General features: G+C 37.3%; 1 protein-coding gene across 1 annotated transcript in view; it reads right to left on the reverse strand.

Moving 5' to 3' along the window:
- The window catches only part of LOC306885900 (sodium/calcium exchanger 1-like), an 82,270-nt gene extending 66,400 nt beyond the window's left edge, over positions 1–15,870 (reverse strand). The window contains exons 1-2 of the mRNA XM_079442706.1: positions 15,579–15,870; positions 12,461–14,307 (exon numbers count right to left, since the gene is read on the reverse strand). Of these exons, the coding sequence (XP_079298832.1) occupies positions 12,461–14,280 (1,820 nt within the window). The 5' untranslated portion in view covers positions 14,281–14,307; positions 15,579–15,870. The remainder of the gene's footprint in view (positions 1–12,460; positions 14,308–15,578) is intronic.
- Positions 15,871–16,715: the final 845 nt, after the last annotated feature.

Here is a 16,715-nt window from a genome sequence, read left to right on the forward strand (position 1 = left end):
GTGCGAGAGAGATAGAGATCCACACATACACACACATTTCCAATGGGAGATGTGTAATGATGTTCTGTCAATAGAGGGTGAATCTTTCTTTCTAATCCTTTTAGAAAACTCCGCCAAAGCCAGATGAGCAGTGAATGGAGAACAGAGAGAGAGAAAGAGACAGAGAAAAGGTGGATGAATAATGCAGTCGTACAGCACATCCTCTTGAGCCCTCTAGACATCAAATGAAGGGATCAACACAAACAGACTGAATGCACACTCACTCAAATGTGCACACACACACACACACACACATACAGAGAGAGACATTTACCTCAAAATTTAATTAAAGACATACCATAGGTTTTCATTTTTACAGGGGAAGTGTGTAATTTCTGTGCCACTACTGAACTGCAAAATCAATAACTGTTTCCAAACACATTTCTCAATCAATCCCACTTATGCTCTTTTAACTTCGGAGGACTATATTGTCTCTAAAATATAGCTGTATGTAAATATATAAAAATCACAAACATAAATTGAAGACTTCACAATTTAAACACTAGTCTGAGATATTAATTAGTTATATATATATATACACAGTAAATATTTTGGCTTTGTATATGATCAGACACTTGCACTTAATTTCTGAAAATCATACTCAAAATGGAGTTAATGAGGTTTTTGACGAGCGAGTGACAGAGATCTGTGTTTTGTTCATCATTAGCCACATCTGAGGCAGTAAATTAATAGCATCACGTTTTCACCAGTTTGCAGGTTATAACGTTTATTGTAGCTATATGGGCGCTCAGTTTCTCTTGTTGTTAATACATTTGGCCAAAATCTCACGATATAAAAGACGAACAGCTATGATATTTAAAACGTAACTTACAAAAGTGTATTGGCTACAACTAGACAGCAAATGCTAAGACTCTTCTCTGCTCTTTATACACACAAAAACATTATCCTTTATAGTCTTGAGTAAAGAAAATGCTGTACTTATTTAAACATCAGTTCTTTATTTACCCTTGCATTGCAAAGAAGTAGACGTCTGTCTTTAAACTGAGCGTCGTGGCGTTTCATTCTGAAAGGAGGCGGGATGGAGGTATGAGGTTTGACTGACAATTTGAGGATCCAATGAAGTTACGAAGTTTAGCCACAAGCTCTTTTGAATGCTTTTCATTGGTTAAATATTTGAACCCAAAAAACCCACAAACAGACATCCTATAGCACTGATTTAAAATAATAACGAAATATAATAGAGATAAGGAAGTTTTAGATAATTTTCCACGGCACACCCGACAACCTGTCGCAGCACACTGGTTGGGAAACACTGATCTACATTAACAGATTTAATGTCAAATTATTACAATATAAAAGTATGTTTAAAAACTGTAATATTAGGTGATTAATTAAAAGAAAAAATGCCATTAATTAGTAAATTTTTTTAAACGATTAATCGCATCCAAAATAAAAGTTTTTGTTTACATAATATATGTGTGTGTGCTTTGTATATTTATTATGTATATATAAACACAAACACATGCATGTATATATTTAAGAAAAATATGTTATGTTTATATATTAAATATATCTATATATAAGAATATAAATATATAAATGTATATGCATTTAAATATTTCCACAATATATGCTGTGTGTGTGTATGTGTATATATATATATATATATATATATATATATATATATATATATATATATATATATATATATATACACACACACACACATAATAAATATACACAGTACACACACATATATTATGTAAACAAAAGCTTTTATTTTGGAATGCGATTAATCGTGATTAATCATTTGACAGTACTAATATATATATATACACACACACACACACATACACACACACACGCACACACAACTAAAGTAATTCAATGATTAAATGATAAAGGCACATAACAAAATTACATAAGTAAAATTAAAATGAAAACTGAAAATATAAAGATAATTCAAAATATTAATACAACTATAATAGTATTAAAATAACTTTACTTATTACTACTAATGCATTAAATGATGTTAATAAATTCAACAAGTAATGTGCTACCAGATCACCCATCCAGTGAAATGTACACAAAACACAGATGCATTTTCAAGTGTTTATGCACATTCTGGGGGAATTCACAAAAACATGAGGGAGTTATGAAAAAAAGGGAGCAGTATAAAAATACCCCAAAAGTGCTGCGATATGTACAATACAAGTCCACATTGTGCTGATCAGTTCTGTTAGTGCATGGTTAACCTGGATTGCAAGTAATGAGTGAATAAGATGCAGTATTTTTTTAACTGAAATACAGCATGCAAAAAAAGATGAATGATTTATTTATTTTGTCCCGTCTATATTTTTAGTGTGTGCATGCACACAAACATAAAATAGCCTTGTTAAAGCAGTACACAAAACACTGTACATCTTTAAACACACAGAGAGATATTGAAGTACCAAAAAAAAAAGAGAATACTCATTTGACCACAGTAAAACACCACAGATAGGCACACAGACAAGAACACTCTGACTTTCCACAAAATGGAATCAAAAGTGATGAAAAGTGTTTGATTAATTTAAATGGTGTGTGTGATCGATTCCTCTCTCAGCACAGCACTGATAACTGGGACGAGCGCTATTATCTTTGCCTCCCAGGAACTAGACCGAGCCAATCCATGAAGTCTATTGTGTTGCGAAGAAAAAGATCATCCCCAGCACATCTCCATCTGCTAGTTTTGAGACGAAGCATCCTGAAGAGGGGACGCGTGCACAATACAACGACATAAACAAGAGGGGAGGTACAGGACAGCTGGACCTCCAAGAGGGCCAACTTCCAGTCAGTGGATTACAAACAAAACTACCCTCATAACATGACTCAGCAGGATTAGGAGACTATTAGATATCACCTCACACACACACACACATTCACACTGGCTCATCTCTCCCTCCATTATTCTTCTATATAGGGGTGATTCTTCACTTAGGGAACTAGGATACTAGGAGCCTAGAACAAAACTTTGGGAAAAAAGCCTTTAAAACAAAATTACAGTAACAAAGTATAGATTATAATGTTGCTTTACTTTGTATTGTGCTACTTTAATTGCCTTTTCATCATTTTTAAGAGGTTCAATTAAAGTTTTTAAAGGTTAACTTAGACAGCAATCCACTGTTCTGGGCCTTGCCAGACTTTTTAACTTTCACACTATTAAATATTGTATAAAAAGTGTCAGGAAAATTATATTTTGTACTTTGCCCTAAGACCCTGTACTATTAAATATACTGTCTATACAGCATACACACTACTGTTCAAAAGTTTGGCATCAATAAGATTTTATTATATAAATCAATACTTTTATTCAGCAAGTTTGGTATCAATAAGATTTTATTAAAGAAATTAATATTTTTATTCCGCAAGAATGCATGAAATTGCTCAAAAGAGAAAGTAAATGTGTTTACATTGTAACAAACAAACAAAAAATTATTTTGAACTTTCTAGTCAAAGAATCATGAACAAATGCATCATGGTTTACACAAAAATATTAAACAGAACAATTGTCGATAATAAAATAAATGCACCAAATCAGCATATTAGAATGATTTCTCAAGAATCATGTGACACTGAAGATTGGAATATCACAAGAATAAATTACAATTATTAAAATATATAAAAAAAGAAAAGTGTTTAGTGCATTTTTGATCAAATGCAGCCATTCAAAACATTTAAACATCTTTGACTATTTTCAACTTGCTGTCCAACTTAAAAAAAATAAAAATAATAATAATGTCAGTTATGACATATTACCAACATACACAACATTAAAATCTTTGCAATCTCACATTACAGCAAAAAATAAATAAATTCCATATTTCTACATAGATAAAAGCATATTTTTCCACATCTAAAGTAGTCAGAAGTGGCTGAATCGAAGGATCACCCGCATGCTGCACAGTGTGAGTGTTCTTGACATTGCCAAAAGACTTGTTTCTGAAACTAAAAATTGAAATCCAACCAAAAAGGTGTAATATTACATATGAATAAAAATCTAAACATTCCGCCTCTCTCTCTGTTACTCTCTCCCCTCTCTGTCTTTTTTCTTCTATAATGAGGATGGATCTCTTTTTGTGCTTGTTTCAACATCATGAATCTAAAGCTGAGCTCATTACTGAACCCGGGACATTTAATAACCTCCTTTTCAGAGAGCTAATAAGCATTAATGCTCCTTCCTTATCTCCAGGCCAGAGTGTGAACTGACTTTCAGCAAATGACTTGTGTCGGCCAGAGGAATCACCCTCGCTTTCAGCACAACTCGGGGAACTTCGGCGTAAAAAGTGCCGCATCCAGCTGCGCCTGGATTTGTTCGGAAAGAAACGGGACCTGCAGGCCACCGTAGATTAGTGCAGGAAGTTTTAATCCTTTGAAAAAGTCACAGGAGAAAAATCAGCAGCTTAAAACTTCCATTGCAGAAGGCGAAAGGCCAACTTAAAAGAAGGATGATAGCTCAGACGTTGTGTGCTTAAGTGTGTGTGTGTCATAAGTCTGGTAAAGGTGTGTAAAATTGATCTAATCCAGGGGGATCGGTCTCCACCGGCAGCAGGATTTTCCTAAAGGATTTTCCACTAATCTTTAAAGAGAACCATGCCAATGTTTCCACATACACCAGCTCATTTATAAAGCACCCCTTTTTTGCCTCTCTCTCAGTGCTATTTTCTCCCCCTTGTTTCTCTTTCCTCATTTGTGACCTGTAGAATGGCAACCACTCCATCACGTCTGTTGCTTAGTGATGACTTTTTGTAAGTTCAGCTCTCTCTCTCTCTCTTTATACATATAGACAAACATACTAACTCACTGCTCCTGACTGAGCCTTACTGCGCCGCTCTGGATTTAAGGGGGTCATATCTCACACTTCTGTGACATTTTATTATTTTTTTTCCTCTGAAGTCAAATTATACTGGTTGGTAAAGGTTTCTTGCACCATAATTTAGTTTTTGATGACTATTTTCCACCCGCTTCCATCCTTAGGCTGTTTTTATACTGTACCTTTAAGACTTCCAAAGAACTTCTGTTATGATTGGCTAACTTCTAAGCAAGTGAAAAGAATAGAGTTTTCTTTCATCTCATGTACTGATTCAAATGAGTTGGTATTAATGGGATCAACCAAAAAGCTCAAATTTTACCTTAATTCAGTATTCAATGATGATCAAAATAAATGAGTATCGCTGTGAAAAAATAATTGACTACTATCATTGACAGTCCTCATATTTTAACAATGAGTGAGCCAAAAAATAAATAAATAGATGAATAAATAAATACAAAATAGTAAGCAATTTACCCTATAATTTTTAACAGATCGTACAGGTGAAAAAACATGCTTGATTAAAATCACAAAGTATGCATGCAATACAAATGTACCTGACCTCCTCAGGAAAGAAAACTGGCCCCGTACGAACAGTGTTTTAGTGTATTTTTATGCAGTACATCAAACTCTGCAATTTCACCAGAGCAAGTAAAAGCCTGTTTTCCATTATATGCACCCTTTAACCATTTCCTTTTTAATCCAGACACATTCATTCTGAGTGACTGGATGAAGGAGTGATATTTTCCCTCATGTTCAGGCCCAGATTGAATATGCAGACTTTTTACACTTTCTCTGTACTTATTTTATCAAATATCTGCAGGACTCTGTAAAATGGTTGTTGTTAAAACATTGCATCAAATGCAGCTGAGAGTACTGGCAACTGAAATAATGAACAAATTATTTCATAAACAAACAAAAAAGGAACCGCATATGCATGAATGATGGACGTTTCAATTCATGCGGAAATCTGCGTGGGTCATGTATAAACATAAAATATCTGAACAAGGTCCAGGTAGGAAAGAGAAAGAGAGAAGAGACAGTGTAATAGGTCCTACTCTGTTATGTCCAACCACTATGAAACTTCTTCTGTAAATCAATTCACAGGAAGCTGATTTAAAAAGAAGCATTGGGTCCATCTGTGTGGCTACTGTTAGTGTTCTCTTGTAATATTTCAGGTCAAAAATAAGAAACTCTTAAGGGGAATAACGCATACACACACACACATACACACACACACACGTGTGTGTTCTCTGGTTACAGTAAATAGTAATAGCAGTGTTTTGGCATAAGTAACCCCACCTGTTAGCTCAGCGCCTGCCAGGGAAGCTGAAACACAACAAACATTCCACCGCCTTCTCTTCACATTTTCAGTTCCTTTCTCATTTCTCCAATCCCCTATTAGCTTCTCATCCACCTCTGTGAGAAAGGACTCGCACCAATGTGACCCATAACAAACACACACACACACGCTCCAATACACACTGACAGAGAAACACGAACCAGAAAGACCATAAACATTCAACTTCTCACGTACACACAGAGAGAGAGAGAATTAACTGAAAAATAAAGTGAAAAAAATGATAATGAAAAAACAAAAAGTAGGGTAGTATATGTATATAAGTACATATACTGTATATATATATATATATATATATATATATATATATATATATATATATATATATATATACACACACACACACACACTATATATATATATATATATTTATATTATAATATTTTATATGTACATGATATAAGATATATGTAATTTATAAATCTGTAATATATTCCTTTAACTTGCGTAACTTGTAAAAAACATTTAATGTAATAAAAATGTATTATGTAATATGCATATTTTATATATCATATACATATATACACATATCTACATATATATCACATGCAATATACATATTTAATACAACATAATATAAATATTATGTAATATATATAGTACATATGTATATTATTTTACAAATATATCATTATTAAATATATATTATATTATATCTAAATATACAAGAAACAAATGGACATCTATATAATATAATATATATATATTAATTTTATTATTTATTAAACTACAAAGCTTTTATTTATAATTACATTTAATTATATTGATATTTTACATATATACATGTATCCATTATCAATATCAATAGTTAATTAAAATAATATACTTACATAAATAATATACATACTGTATCTGATCTCCAGATGTGGCATTTCTCTCTTAAGGATAGGTGATTGCTCAAATCCCTAAGCCCTAAACATTAGAGTTCTAAAGAGTGATAGAAAGCAAGCAAGGAAGAAAGAAATGAAGGCAGCTGATAGAGCTGAAACGGGACTGGAGCGAGGGTGACAGTGACAGTATGTCTGGGTGTTCATTAGTGAGGCTTGACTCAGCTCTCGGGGTGAGTGAGGGTTCAGGATATCGGACAGAAACAGTCCCTTCCCACCTGCACAGGAAGCTCGTGCGCTAATTGAAACATCACTGTTAATAACCCTCTCATTACAGACGCACACTCTCTGCCCAGAATGCAACATTTTTCATGCCACTGTCAGAGTGAGAAAAAGAGACAGAGGCAGAAAGACAGACGCCAACAGACAGAAGGAGAGAGACTAGAAAAGCAAGAAAGAATCTGAGGAGACCAAATGAAATCTTGGTTAATACTGGTTTCATTATTAGCATTTAATGGAGTGCTATTATACACAATGATGTGTAAAGCCTGTAATATGTTACTAAGAACAGTAATCAGCTGCACTCATAACTTTTAAATATCATAATGGCTTTAAAATGAATGAATGACACTTGCAGGTGAAGTGGGATTTTTTTCTTTTCTCCATTAGTTTATGGAAAATAATATAAAAATATTTTCCCTGCAACGTTTAATTGAATAATATCACTCTTAATGGTCAATTATGAGACAGCTAATAGCCCTTATAGGCATTTAAAGAGTGTGCAAGTAAGTGTGTGCAAGCATGTCTATGAGTGTGTGATTGGATGCATTACTGAATTGTGTTACAAATGGCATGCTGCAAATCTTGATGCCCCGCTCAAAAAACAATGAGACATAAACAAGTGTTTATAAACTATAAACAAATATATAACTGTAGAAAGTCAGTGACATTAACTTGGCAATCTTGTGACCTGTTAAACATTTCTCTTAATTTTGCCTTTTCTGTGCTAAAATATTTTCTGTTACATTTTGAAGATTTAAATGAGTTAAATCTGGTGGGAAAATATGTCAGTTCAGTGCTGATGAGCTTTGTAATTTGAGTCACAATTTATTAAAGAAATAAAACAAAAAATATAAATATAAATGTTTAAAAAAAAGAAAATTAAAAATCATTCTGTATATAAAAAAAAATATATATATACATTAAAAATTCTAATATTCAATGATGACTATTAGTGCAGATACATTGCATTCCTAAAAATCAATTCCAATCATGAATCTTGTTAAAATATTTTGTCTGTGTAACATTAAAAATTCTATGAAAACACATGGTATATGTACCACAATTTAATTAAATTTAAAATCGAACCAAATTTAACCAACATACTTCTTACTCGTAATGGTGAGAATGACCCCTGCATAGCACCGGGTGCGTCCCTTACACCAGTGTGTGTGAGCCTGTGTCGTTTGAGTGTGTGTGCTGCCGCTGCACGAATGTTCTAATTATGCTTTTTCCTGCAGCTGTTATTGGCTCTAATGAGAAAGAGCAGATTAACACTTCAAACCTGACCCTGTGTCTCTCTCTCTCTTTCTCTCTCTCTTTGTATCTATCGCCCTCTTCATCTCTCTCTTCCTTTTTCTTTACTTCCTGCCAAAACAATTGGCACTTACCAAGCAATAAATGGCTTTGGCAGGTAAATAAAATTACTTGCCATTTAGGCAGCAAGTCAAACTGCAAGAATGACCTTCACACATGCTAAGTCTTTGAAATAAAAACACCTAGAAAAAGAAAACATTTTTAATTTGCAATTTGTGCATCTCCTGGCTAAAAACTAAAAAGTGTATCTATGACAGCCTTGTTTACATTTTTTGTTCTAGAACTAATAAGCAAGGAAAACAATTACATATGTCCTAAATTAATATTAACTATAAAATATTTACAATTAGCTATTGTATTTCAGAATATATATTCATAAAAATAGAATACAATTAATGCCAAATTTAAATTCATGACCTGGTTGTTTCAAAACCTAGCAAAATGTGTACCTAGACAGTAGACATAGTCTGTGATGCCTAAAATGCTGTCTATGTAGGCAGCTCAAAAGGTTTTTAAACCCATATTTGGTGTTATATTTCTTAATCAGCTAATCTGTTCTCAAAACATTTCTCTCTCCCTTAGGTTTAGCCTTCATTTCTTCCTTCTTTCATCTCATTCTGAGCCTGTCCAGCGGGACGGTCTGATGATTAAGTTGTCAGATACAGATACAGATGTCATTTGTCATACCGTTTTATTACTTACACCTGCATGCTTTTTGTATTTACACACACATAATCCCATAATGTTGGCTGCTTTATCTGATCTAAAGCTGATCTTAAGGACATCTTACCAATGGCTGCTTCAACTACATATACTACATCAACATACACACATAGACACATAAATACACCTGGAAGACCATGTGCAAACCTGCAAATAACAGATGTACAAGCATTAGCATGACTCTCCTTGCCACCCACTGCCCTGGCATTTCATGACACAAATGTCAAAATGCCAGTTAGAGCTGATAATGCAGCGGTACTCTGAATCTGTGTACAGTGTGACTGTGTGTGTTATATTATATGTCTGGCAAATATTTTAAAGTAGGATCTGGTGGAAATTAATATAAACCAGTGTTGTGCAAAATTCAGAACTGAATAACTGGCATTCCTTCAGTATTGAATTGGAGCTTAAACTGAACAGGCACATCACAAAAAGCTGAATTGGAATTGGAATGACAAGAAGAATGAAGGAAATGAAGTGTTCTTCCATTCAGATCCACAAAAGTTAATTTATTAAGTAGGATTAAATAAATCAACTAAATACACATTCATAAAAGTGAAATTTTAAAACATCTATCTGTCAGTAAGGCCTACAAATCTTTCTTTTTTTCTTCAAAACTTTAAAACAAACCTTTGTTGAGCCATTGAGTCAATATTCAAAAATTATCTTGACAAGCTTTGCTTTTCTTGATAAAAATAACAATTGAATTTTGTTACACTTTAAATTACAATTCTGCTTTCTATTCGATACATCAAATTAAATTATATAAAAATTCAGGAGTTGAATTTAAAAGTTAAAGTCATTAAATGCAAAAATATGAATGACATTAAATTCAACATAACCTGATACCATATAAAACACTCATCATTCAGAATTTTTTCTGAATTTTTTGTGCTCATTTCAGGGGAAATCTGCAGTACTGTATGTATTGTGAGCCGAAAGAATAATCAATAAGCCAAATATTTCATGAGCAAACAAGCAATGATCAGTGGATGCGTAGGACAGTGTGATTGACAGGTGTTCTAGCTCTGCTGAAATCTGCTTATCAGTTAATGCCAGCGCTCCTGACTGTCGGAATAATCCAATGGGAGCAAGGAAACTACGGGCCTGTGAGGACCTCAAACTTTAGTTCTGTGTTTTCTCTTACAAACTGCGACACTGAAATTAGGGTGGAGTCTGCCTCTGGCTCTGGGATGTAGATCATCTATTTTCTCAATCCATTTTTCTTTTTTTTCCTCTCTCTTTTCCAGAGCAATCCATTCTGCCTTGCATCTGGGTTTTGTTCAAGGGCATCGCAGCACGTTGGTGCTTCACAGCCTTGTCTCCCTCCATGAGACCTGGCCTGGAATTCTTAACATCCCATGACACCACCAAAACACAACCATTAGACCCAGAAGCCACCACAATAAAGGGCATATTGAACTGATATTTACCACATGATTTTGAATGATCTACATGATCTAGATGATCTACTGTGTGACAGTGAGACCACACAATCCTGTGAGGAAAATAAAAGTTGTGTGTCTGCAAGCACATCTGTGATGTTAACAGTTTGCTCTAAAGAGAGATTTTGGCAGTGCATACTTCTTTCACTGACATCCAGAATGTTTCTAAGCGTGGTCAAACACTGTTTTGGAGTGAATAACTTTCACAGGCCTGTATTTAGTAAACAGACCATCCAAATGGTTCCAAAAGGGCTCAGAAAGTGCAATGAATCATGGTCCTGCACAGTGAGGTAACCCTGCATTCCAACCTTGTTCCACACTCATATTCCAGAATGCTGAGATAATGTTCTAATTATATGTTCTGGAAATTTTTGAAATCAGGACATCAGGGTTCTTGAATGCGAATTGAGCTGCAAGCAGCCCCAATCCAGTCTATAGTCCTCCTGTATAGTGCACAACACACCCCCTCTATCCCTTCATCATTTCATTACAGGAGTGTTATTAAAATCCACTTAAAGGCACGCACAGCTTTGCTCAATGGAAAGTATGCAACAGGCCAACAGGCCCCTGAAAGTCTGACCCTCAACATCTGGTTTGAATCTGGTTAAAATATACACGGCCTGTTACAATTGGTCAATGTGTTTGCCTAACGCCTGGTATACCAGAGCAGATTGACCGTTTTCTGTTTTACCGTATGTCTTATGCAGATGGGCTGATTATTCACTTTCAATAACCTTTGCTCAGGTGCAGGAGACATGTTTGAGATAGCTTTGAGGCTTCCCTCTCATGTCACAGTTTGTCAGCAAACAACAAAACACACTCACACTATGATCTGTATAGAAAATTGATGTAGTCATAATGTCATCATGGCAAATCCATGGGTCACATGGCGAGGAACCTGTGCAAACCTTGTTGGAAAAAAAAAAACTAGCTTAAACCAGTCTGGCTCACTGGACTTGACTGGTTTGACTTAGTCTCCAAGCCTGGTTTAGCTAAAGTGCCCAAGACCAGCCAACCAGTTCAGTCTGGTCTAAGATGTTTTGTTTTTCAACAGGGAATATACTCATGAGATCAGCAACACGCAAGCATGCATCATCTCCAGAAACAACTAACTTGTTTGTAGTTAAAAGCAAAACGACGACTCATTAAACATTTACGAAGATTACACGAAGCAGTCGATAAAATAATAAATAAATAGGAAACAAAACAGCAAAACATCTGCCAAACAGAATATCATAATCATTCACACTGACTCTCAGGAATCAGGAATCAGGCTTTGAGGCTGTGATATAAAGAGGGAGAATTGTGAAAGATACATAAAAAGATGGAGAAGACAAGAAGATGAGAAGTAGATATGGGGAGTTTCTTTTTGATGACATCCTCCATCGTCTGCTCTTTGTACATAATGCTTCTGATATCACTGTGACATCACAATGATGTCACACAGCAAAATACTTAGCATCAAGCATGCCGCTCCATCAAGCACATACAATTCAAAAACATCTTACATGCATTACATTCCTGTTCTGACAGGCCACTATATTAGCACAAATTTAATTCAGATTCTTCTTAACTATAATATTTTAGGAGTGACCCATCAGGACAGGAACCCAAAAAAACAACAACAACATTTTACTGTAAATATAAGACTATGACTTACAAGATTTCGTCGTTTTGGAACTCCAGAACACCGTGGGAGTCTTCAAAGTCTTCTCCCCCTCCATGCGCAGTTCCCTCAATGGTTTTATATGGCAGTGACACCACCCCACGGGCGCCAGACGTACGCAGGACCTTCACCTCCATGACACCCACACTCTCACTAACGTGGGTGACTGGCTCTTCAAATGTGAAGATTCCAGCATGGTCATCGTCAAAGATGGTGACTGTTGCTGTGGAGGGCACACCGAGCGTTGCGATGGTCTCCATGTGATTGGCTTCAGTGGCCTCTGGCTCATCACCCTCATGAAGCACACGGACATTGCTGAGGTGGATGAGGAAGTTCTCGTCCTCTTCAAAGATGTCATCGTCAATAATTCCAACTCGGATCTCCTTTTGCGTCTCACCTGGCTTGAAAACGACAGTACCTTCTGTAAATTCGTAATCTGAGCCAGCATTTGCGGTTCCATCTTCCGTGCGGAATTCCACAGACACAGTCTGGTTGAGATCGCCTCCACGTCGGATCACATTCACTGCCACGGTTCCACAGTTTTCCAGGCACTGGTAAGAGCCAGGGTCAAAAAATATCTTGGAAATCGGGTCATTCTCTCCAGTGTCACTGCGCACCTCATGCATGCTCACTGCTTTACGAGCTTGGTCCGCCGCATGCTTCTTCAGAATGTTACCTGCTCCGGTCATTAAGCGGGTCGCTTGGCATCGGTAGAATGCACGGCTCTTCTGCTGCTGGCTGAGCACCTGGTAATTAGCGAGTTCAATCAACTGTTCCACCTCTTTATCGGGATGTTTCTGCTTCAGTTCCTTCAGGATCTTTGCCATATCACGTCTTGCTTCCTCCTCATCTAGATCTTTGTCCTCCAGTTCCAAAGCCAGAGTTCCATCCAAGAAATCCACCGCGTGAGAGTTCAGCATCTTCCCGTCCATCTCGATATCCACCTTGGATGGCAGAGGACGGTCCCCCTCTGTTTCGATGATCATGCCACGGTGCTTGCCAGCTCGGTAGCGCTTGTAAACATATTTGTAAAACAGGAGGCGGCGGTCAGCGATCCAAGCAAAGACCACGCAAATTGGAAAGAAGAAAAGAGTGAGAAGACCTTCCCACACCTGGACGACACCTGGCGATATAACAGCCAAGATCAGGTAGAGCCACAAGTAAGCGAAGATGCTCCAAGTGGCGGTGACGAAGAAAACACGCAGGTGTTTCACTTTGCGATGCTCTCCGTCGGGCACCACGTAGACACAGATTCCAATAATGACGAACATGTTGAAAGCTGCACTACCGACAATGGTAGAGGGTCCGAGGTCACCAGCTTCAAAGTTATGGCCACACACTTCAATGACCGAGAGCAGAATCTCAGGAGCAGAAGACCCCAGAGCCATGAGGGTGAGGTTGGACACAGTTTCGTTCCAGATGCGTACAGTAGTAGTGGTCGTTTCACCATTGGGTTTCTTAATGGTGATCTCCTTCTCCTGAGAGGTGATGACCTCAATGGATGCCATGAAGCGGTCAGCAATAATCGAAACTCCCAGAAACATGTATACCATTGCCACAAAGTAAACCGTGGCCCGGGCTACCTTGTCTCCAAATGAAGGGTTTGGGGGCTCCCATACCGGAAGGATGACTCCTGGGCCACATGAAACTGACCCACCACAGTTCAAAGACTTGTTGGAAGGAGAACTATGATCCTGGCTGTGGTCTGGAGCATGTTCCGCTGTCACATGGTGGACGTTGTAGAGCAGTATCACCATGATGACTAGACACTGAAAGCTCAGGAAGAAGCGTGGGGAGGTCTCACGATGCCTCATCGTTCCTTACTCGGCGACAAACTTCTGCTATAATAGAAAAAGAAAAGGGGGATGAAGAGAAAAATAGATCAACCAACCAGGACATAGAAGATCACCAACAAGCACCACAGGCGTTCTCAAAAACTGCTGCATTATTGCAGCATGTCTGATATTGATTCAAGGCTGACATTTTTGGAACATTTCATCAGCATTTGCTGAAAGGCGCGTTCCCAAAATGTCAGGTAAAAAAAAAAAAAAACTAATTCTGGAGCATCTGGACTTGATTATCTATTTGTCAAATTTGTTTATCAATTCAATCATCAGGTTCATTTCAACAGAATGCATAAACAAGTCCAGATGCTCCCTTAAGCCTAGTGCTCAACGACATTACAAACGACATTACAATCTGCTAGTTGTTTCTCGCAATGCAGCGCGTTCCAAAAAATAATCCAATGAAGTTCAGGTTGGGACGCTGGTGCTTGATTGCAAGCAAGCAGATCTGATTTAAAACAATGCCTGCATCATCATACAATGGGTGGCAATCGGCCCCTGAAGCAAGAAGAAACACTTATCATGGTGCAAAACACATGCATGGACACACACCCATAGTGTCACACACACACTCATTTCTGCAGTCATCAATGAGCATAGTCCACAGCAAAAGCTTGAAGACCTTACTCGCACATTCATATGCAACTAAAACCACTAAGCTTTTAATAGGCCTACATAATTATTTAATCATATGCATTGGTAGCTTTAACGATCTGAAATGCAAAAGAACCGAATACAGAGTGCTTTAATTCAGCACTGCTCAAATCTCGCTCACTCTCATTCACATCTACCGCAAACTACTGCTCTCATTCAGCACCTCTACCCCATCCACTGATGAAACATCTGCTATCCCACAACGTACGCGATGCGGACACACATCATTTCTTATTTGAGTGCTCTTATTGTTCGGATAAACGTTGGCTACGGTTGCCTTGAGGTTTTTATTTTCGTGATGTGCTCATAGAGCGCGGGGGTTCTTGCAACCAGATCGCGTTTAATACAACTTTCACGTGTACATCAGAATCTCTAAAACGAGGTGAAGGCGAACTGCCGGCCGGTTAAATCATCATCCGCGGGCCACTGCGGACCGCACCGGACCGGACGGACACGAGAGCGCACCTCTGTATCAAATGGGTCACTCTCCGTAATGATAATATGAATGTGATACTCGGTTTGTCGGTGGCCCCCTACTAACCCTCGTGTAACGATATCGCCAGCATAGCTATATGCAAACCCATAATATATACATATAAAGAAGGTTCTCTTACTGTAACGGTGTTCCGTGAAGTAGTCAGTCTGTGGGAAAACGGCAGCAGGAGTGTTAACGAAGACAGTGCGTGTCGGAAGCCGTCAGTAGTATCCCAGCTCGCATTAGTTTAGGTTTTTATATAGGTGATGCAAGATTAGAGACCCAAGCGAGTATTATACGCACCCTCCGATTTCCACACACGCGTGTTTTTCCCCAAACAGACCCGTAGCGATCAAATATCTGATGCTTTATCAGCAAATCTGTGAGAGCTGAAATGTGCGTGCGAGTTCTTCCTCATTCTTCCCTCTCTCGGCTGGATCAGTGTGTGTGTGACTGGATGCGTAAGTGAATGTGTGTGTGTGTGTGTGAGCGTGTGCGTGCGTGCGTGCAGCGGAGCCTCGCGCTCTGTAAGCGGGATACGCGCTCTGCGTTCGGGAAGAGAAAGAGAGAGAGCATGGATTCTGCTTCAACGTTTCTCTTTTTTCTCCTCTCCCTCTGTTGCCCTCTCTTACACACATGTATGAACGCAAACGGTCCTTTATCCGTGTTACTGATGATCAGTGAATGAATTATCACGGTAACCACGTGATACAATACCGGTTTAATTTGTAGTGGTGTAATACATCACACACTCGACATCCCATTCATTTTCTATAGTCCTACTGCAACCTCTCTAGCCGGCTGTATAAACCACACCATCCCGTGATGAACGGGTTTGTCTGTGTAAGTAAGCTAGTAAAGCGGGAAATCCCACTCATTCGGCGAATCAGTTATTTAGGTTTAGCACGTTTAATTTCATTTTTTTATGTTCTTCCGCTCTATTAAAATAACTTTTCGCACAATTAATTCGAAACAAATATTTCAAATAATTAACAAAAAGGCGTCCGAAGGAGATGCTCAGTTCAATAGGTCAGTAATGTATTTGTGGAATTATTCAAGTCGAATTTTAAACAATCGCTGAATGATCCGACTCAAAAGAACACTTCGTTAAATCGGACATAGCTCCTGAATGGATATAGGCTATTTAAAAATGTATATATAAGTGAACTTCAGAATTTCAAACTCAAAAATCAGATTACTTGTAATTATTAAAAAACGCCATTATTTTATTTAAAATAAATAATTACTTTATTTTACTGACAAAATATTTTAGTTT

This window comes from Barbus barbus (genome assembly GCF_936440315.1).
Source record: "Barbus barbus genome assembly, chromosome: 20".
Classification (NCBI taxonomy): Eukaryota; Metazoa; Chordata; class Actinopteri; order Cypriniformes; family Cyprinidae; genus Barbus; species Barbus barbus.